Source organism: Actinia tenebrosa, unplaced genomic scaffold (genome assembly GCF_029948245.1).
Source record: "Actinia tenebrosa isolate PJP-AT-01 unplaced genomic scaffold, QUT_ActTen_1.0 PGA_scaffold10__47_contigs__length_13832649, whole genome shotgun sequence".
In the NCBI taxonomy this organism is placed as follows: domain Eukaryota; kingdom Metazoa; phylum Cnidaria; class Anthozoa; order Actiniaria; family Actiniidae; genus Actinia; species Actinia tenebrosa.
In genome coordinates, this window is record NW_028292570.1 from 3,545,999 (window position 1) to 3,553,356 (window position 7,358).

The 7,358-nt window shown below is 37.9% G+C and overlaps 1 protein-coding gene across 1 annotated transcript in view; it reads right to left on the bottom strand.

Moving 5' to 3' along the window:
* Positions 1 to 1,259, bottom strand: part of LOC148912789 (uncharacterized) — a 1,373-nt gene extending 114 nt beyond the window's left edge. The window contains exon 1 of the mRNA XM_089026295.1: positions 23 to 1,259. Within this exon, the coding sequence (XP_088882421.1) occupies positions 23 to 1,259 (1,237 nt within the window). The remainder of the gene's footprint in view (positions 1 to 22) is intronic.
* Between the last annotated feature and the right edge of the window lie 6,099 nt (positions 1,260 to 7,358).

The following is a 7,358-nucleotide window of genomic DNA, read 5'->3' on the forward strand; positions in this document are numbered from 1 at the left end:
GCAACAAGTTTATTTAAAATACCACAGTTTTCAGTGAGGAGCTTATCAGATGTTCTGCCACCCCAGGCCTTTGATACAAAGGAAATGGTGCCTTGTGGAGTGATTCCAATTAATACCTTTACAGTGTTGTGGTGTTTGTAGGAGCTGAAGGTCTGGGCTCTTGCCAGCAGGTTGGTAGGCCTTTCTATGAAGACCTCAAAACAATCAATAATCACTGTTGTCTTCTTTCCAAACGAAAACTCGAAGCATTGAGGCATTGTTCTCCATAGTTCATCCCGCTCAGGCCAATATATTAGTTGAGAGAGTCGTATGTCCATGATTGTTATCCAGGTAAAAAATATCCTGGAGACAGTTGGTGCAGACACTTCAAAACGGTATGCAAGATCCAAGTATGGCACATTAAGTCGGAGTTTCATCAAGACCATGACAAGTTCCTGGAACTTCGTTAAGCTCAACAACTTTCTTGCTACATGAGGGGCTACATGTTCATATACAGCTTGTAAAATAGTAGCTGAAGGCAATCCAGTGTAAAATAGTACCTTCCCATCTTCCAGCATATCTTCGCGATCGAAAGGGGCTTTCTTTGGCTGAGAAAACATATAATCTAACTCCTCAGTTTGTGTGCTTGACTCGGTCATTTCTGGATTAACTTCGTTTGTTTGTGTGCTAGAGTCAGTGATCTTACAAAGTTCCTCCAGCTTCGAAGTAATCCCGTCCAATAAATCGCCATCTTGGCAGTGCAACTTTGATTTATCACTCGCTGATTGAAGGTCATTTGCGATCTGGCTGATTTCCTCAGTTAAAGAAGGAGAGTCAAAAGAAATATTGTCGATTGTAGCGCCTTCTTCATCCAGTTTCGCTACCTTTGCAGCTGACTCGAACAATGCTCTTTCCTGTTGTCTCTTCCTTCTCACTTTTGCACGTTCACTTTGCGCGGCTTGAAGATCGGAGTTTTTCTCACTTACTACTGTTTTGTTGTGTCCCAAATTTAATGTAGGCACCCAATCGACGTTAAACTTATCCCAATTGGCAGCAGGTTTTCCAGAAACGAAGTGACGGCTGCAAATTCTCCCACTGTTGATGATTTCTTCGGATAACCCAACCCTACTAATGGCGGCCAACCACTTTCTACGTCGTTCAATCGACAGCTCTTCTGCCTCCTCTCCTTGACTTTTTCTAACCGATGGAACACGAAAGAGGGAAATTCCCTTATCACGAACACTCCTGGTATGACAATTTACCATTAAACAAAGAACCATTATAGAAAATGTGCTGAAAATATTGACTTTTAGTCGCTCGATTGTGATGAATCTCTTTTGTTTACACTATGTTGTGCACCAATATGGCGGTTAGCAACCGTTGTCATGCACCAAGTCACGTGGGTGAAAACCGAGAATAGGTAGTATGATGTTTACATGTCTCAAGAAATATAAAAGGGCCATTATATGTATACATCATGTATATTAAATTAATAATTTTTTTGTATGAGATTAATAAGATAGTATTTCTAGATGAAGCTGCTGTTAGAACTATTCACACCAATGACTAAATACAGATGTTAAGAAGCATTCACAAACACAACTACCTACTGCAGTGAATATGTTTGAAAACAACTTTGTATATAGAGAAAGCATCCATTACTGCTATTTTTGTATTTAATTGTATAAATATTTAAATAACTTTGTATATAGATGAAGCATGTATTGTTATTTTTGCATTCGAGTGTATAATATTTTAAATAACTTTGTATATAGATGAAACATGATTTGCTATTTTCACATTTTTAAACGATTTTGTATATACATCAAGCATGTATTATTAATTTTTTACATACTTTTGAGGGCACAAAAAATTTCTAAATAAATTATTTATTTATAAAGTTAGAATCATCATGTTATGGGTTGTATATAGGGAATAATCCAGCTATAGATTGGGACATCAAACTAAAACAAAGATCAATTAAATTGATAATGTACGAAACTTACCATGAGAAACGACAACTTTTGTCCACCAATTATGATGACAAGCTAATGTATTATAAGCCTATCAAATAGCTTATAAATACACCCAGCAATATTACATTGTCTGGAAGCAAATACAAAATTAGTGTTGTAGCAAATTTCTGGAGGCAATCACTGATAAAAATACGACGCAACAACAATTCCTAGGTTAGAAGAACTCGGTATTGTGACCTGTTTCATCCGCAAAACATATAAGATTTATAAGTTCAACTTGTAAACAAGCAGCAAAAAAACCCGGGCAAAAAAAAAAAACAATGGAAAATTTGAAAAACGTTCTTACAAAGCTTGGTGAATAAGATTTGCATCGCTTTGGATAAGCCTTATTGTGTTTAACCTTCAACGGCTCTAATGTTTCTCAATTCGACTTGTAGCAGAGTCAAACAAAAATGCAAACTTCGTGATAATACGGTTTCATTACCGTTGCGTTCGAATCTTTAAAATTTTAATTGACCTTAAAAGGTCAAGTTAAAACAACAACTTGGTATCACTCACCTTCATTCATCATATCTCATGAACTTCTGTTGTTCCCATCTTCAAACATACAAACTCAGCTTTGTACAACCAAGAAAGAAAAATACCTTTCATAGCAAACAACGCTTCGAATCTCATTTTGAATCTTCGGCCGCGTGTATCCCTAAGCATCCGCCATCTTGGATTTGCCAGCAAAGGAAAAAGCTTCGCGGGGGATATTTTGAAACTATTTACCAGGCCTTAATACACCTGATCACACTTTACGGGTCGCACTTCAACGATAAACATTACTTAGTTCGCCATTATACTTTTATGAGATCGAGATACTATATTAAAGACAATATCAGAAAATTAGCCTTGAGTTTTTTCAAGGATTGACTTTAAGTTTTGGCATTTTGTCAAGTCCATTTATCAAGAAATTTGGAAAGTCAAATTTATACATATTTTTATACACATTTCTCCAAAATTATGGCTCATTTGTGTTATCGACAGTAAATGTCGTCATATTCATCATAAGTTGCAAGAGAACAAACTCAGCTGACAACATGGTTGACGTAAAGTTCAGAAAATAAATTTGGCAAACAACGTCGGAAAATTTAAGTCAGTTTACAAAAAAAACCACGCCAAGGTTTCACAGAAGGGTTCCTGAGTCAGTTTACAATAAACCTACGACTAAGTTTCACAGAAAAATTCCTTAAAGGTACCGGTTTTCCCATATTTTTCAAGTTTTCTGAAATCAGGCAAGCAGGCATTGTGGCCCTCTTTCTTGCAGTATATTAGTTCGCCAGAAAGTCCTTTATTCTGTAGATAAGTGACACTGTAATACCGTCTGAGATAACGAAATATTTGCATGTACGGGATCCATCTGCCATTAGTTTTGACCTTCATAACACTCCCCATCTTCTCACTGTGAACATAAATAGTCACGATACCACCAACTTTCCATGCAATATTTGGAGGATAACAAAAAAATTCAATGGCTTCCTTGTGAGTATTAAAAGAAGTGAAGTTTTTCTTCTTAGCAAATTTGGCAAGTACTTCGTAAAAGGCATTTCTGTTTTTATAAAACACAAACATATCGATGTCTCCTGAATCCCAGGGCAATACACCTCGCATTTTGACTGCACCAATAGCAACCCCACCATCAATACTGTACGGGATTCCTTCGGACTCTAAAAAGTCCGCTACTATGAATAAACAAGACTGTAAATTATTTACCATGAAGGGGTAAGTAAATGTTCCTTGATGTGCCCAATGTCCGCCGTCCAGCATCACTTTGTGGGCTGTGGGCTCATCACAAATGTCTTCACCAAGTATAGGACTGTCGCGACTGCACAGGTCAAGTGTTTCAGAATCGGAATTTTTAAAACGAAACACTTTATGTTTATGGGCAAAAGGAAGGTGTTTTAGGAAATAGTCACGCGCGTTGATAGTCATATTAGAGTTACACTTGCTGTCTTGGCAGACTTTGTGGATTGCCTCTGGACGTACACCACTCAGCGCACCTCCTTTCTTAACTTGAATGAAGAAATCGGTAGTTGCTAACGCTGTCATCTTGTCATCAAAAGCATGTGCTTTATCAACGAATAAACGCTTAATACTAGCCGTTCTTCCCATAAATGAAGCACCGATGTTCTCACAGATCATAAGTTCACCGATGGACCGTTGATATTCATATCTCTGAGATAAGGTCCAGTTACACAATATCAAACGGTAACATGGGATTTCAAGATGGTCACCAGTCAAAATAGACCCACTCACAAAGTCTAGCTCGGGAATGCTTTCCAGTGCATGTAACAACCAACCAGAGCTGTGGTCGGATGTATGAGGAAACAATCCATGCTGGCAATCTAAAAACAAGAAATACTTCGTACGAACCTTTTGAATGAGCGAGTTGAATGTCGATCCAACAGTAGAACTATTGAGTGAGAATAGTATTTCAATCTTTGGGAACGAACGAAGAAGAGCTTGCTGCCTGACTTCAACGCATGAAGAGGGTACGTTGTTGTTTCCTTTGTATAGTATTATGGTCACAAATCTAGCAAACAGCTCGATGTTATTGGCTAAGTCGTGTTTCTCAGGTCGTGGAAGGGACACTGTTCCTCGTTTGGCATACTTTTCGTTTGTGGTTTCAATGTCTTTGTTTGTCGTGTTTATCGATTCTTTACTTAATATTTCCATATCCAGTCGTTCTTGAAGACGCTTCAGCTTCTGTTGTAAGCCCTGAATCACATGAATTTTGTCATTGCAATTACACTGAGATACAGGTATCAAGGAAGAACTTTTCTTGACACTAATACTCCTGAAATTCGCTATATTCAAGAGAATATACACGATACACAGCTGAGAAAGAAGAATGAATGCTAGCGCTATGATCACTAGTCTTAGAGCACTGATGCGCCATTTTTCTTTCCGTTTCCACTTCAATGCCACCGTAAGACTGCGTTCATCATTATGTATACCGCAGAAGGGGGGAGGGTGGCAGAAGGAAATTTAGGGGGGATCATAAACTTTTTAAGGTTTTCAAGGGGGAATGTGTAGGTATTAGGACAAAGAAGTGTTTGTATTTAGGTATATGGGGGGGGGGGGGGGGGGTACAAATATTTTCCTGCTAAAGGAGGGGGGCATAATTTTTTTTTACATTAAGTGGGAATAATGAACGCAGCCTAAACTCCATAAGTTACTGAGTTTATGCCCTTTTAACTTTTCACTAGATGTTTTATTAGCTCACTCATGGCTAGTCTCCTCAGCAACCGTTCGTCAAATCGGTCCGAAAGCGAATCAAACTGTCGCATTTTGTTAACATACATAATTTAACAGATGTAAAAAGTAAAACGCATGGGTTAGTAGCAAAGTAGCCTGAGCTAGTTTCGAAACTAATCCATTAGGCTAAAGGAAAATACGGCTTTCAGTGTCTTTAGTTAATAAGACTGATATATACATGAATTTGTCATTAAATACTACGCGGTAATGAAGCTGATAACATTGGCCGTAAACGAAAGACTTTCCATTATTTCGTCAGACGCCACGAGTCTTATATGTTATTATAAAGTTAAAGCGTGGTTTTCACTATGACATTAGCATAAGCATAAGAACATGTCGCTCACTATGACATAAGGTAAAATAAGCACAAGCAGAAGCATAAAAAGAAGGCAAAAGCTATCATATACGGCTGCTGTTTTTTTCCGCGAAATCAATCATATGAGGCAAAATGAAAGCAACAGACACCTTTATGGTTGCCGAAATGTGTCAATATTCAATGTCGTGAATATGCGTTCGATAATTTCAATATATTCACAACTAGACGCTGATCTGTGTGACCTACTCCCGCCCTGCCTCGGGCTACTTTTTGAACATTGAAAGGTTTGAAGGGAAAATGTGAAACTGTTATCGATATCACACAAAACGCCACAAATAAGAGCAAAGTAATTGTTATTTATTGTCATTTATTTCTGATTATTTATACTAATTTCAGTCAAAGTATGTTTCGTTTACGCGCTCTATGATTGGTCGAAAACCATGTTTGATGAGAGTATCAAAACACGCTACTGTCATTTTTAGTCTATCGCGCGCGCTCATTGGTCAGTTTGAATAAGGCCAATGTTTTTGATAAAATCAATAGAATTTGTCTGTACCAAAAAAGTCAGAGGCTTATACTCTGTAACTAGCTTATAGGTGGGATACATATTGAACAGGAGGTTTTTGTGGATTATATGGGGGCCCAGAAAATTGCGACCCTCCCTCTAGCATGCACCCAAAATTTTTTGGTCCTCCCTAATGGAGGGCGCAAAAAATCGCAGCCCTCCCTATAAATTTACCGGCCCTCCCCCCCCCCCCCAATAATTAATGACCGCTCCCTTACAACAGCGAACGAAGGAACACGGACACAAGATAAGTCAAACAAGTATAACGTTAATTTAATTCAAATAATCGAAAGGAAAAAAAACTATAAAAATCCAACCACATTCGGTGTCCTAGTGCCCTTGGTCCGGCTGATAACTTTTTGTATCAATTACATGGGAAACCACTTACATTACAACCATTATCGTTGAAGTGCGACCCGTAAAGTTTGATGTCTTAATTCGCCGACCAGAATTTCAACAACCATCAATCAAAGATCTGAACTATAAAATATTTCAGAGATTTTACAAGTTAATTAAGGACGTTCATGGGCAAAAGATCCCATCGTCAGATTTTTAAAATTTTGAACGATGACAGAACATCATACTATTAGTAAAACAAGCAAATAAAAAGGGGGTCCCGACTTCATTTAGCTGGCAGAATATGTGGAAGTTCACCCTTTTTACGTTTAAAACGCTCGACATCGTAAACGTTTTTGTGAGATTTTGCTTATTAAAACATTGTAATGGCATACACACACATAAATAGAGTGAAGTTATTAAACCCGTGAAATAGATATTAGACTAACACACATTAGTAGACACGAACAAATCTAGCCCCTGGGGGTGGAGGTAAGTTATGTACAAAATTCCTAAGTGGGAGCGAGAGTATACTCGTAGCGCGCAAAAAAAAAAAACAACAACAAAAAACAAAAAACGATGTAGTGCATTTCGATTCGATTTCACTGCATGGTTTTTATAATTGGGAGAAATTATCATCATTTCGAATAAAAAATAATTGAAGATTTTTCCCCCGATCTTATTTTTACCCTTCAGTTTCATTCAAATTGTTCTCCCTGTGACTTCCGTATCGGGAGCTCCGCTTTTAGGCAGTGCCTAAATATATATATTATCTTTTGATCAGGTATATATTTATCGCCAAGCAAAACGATTGTTCTGGACTGTCTGTCTGTCACAGCTCACGTTACCACACACACGCAAAGCCTCCAGGTTATTAGTGCTACAG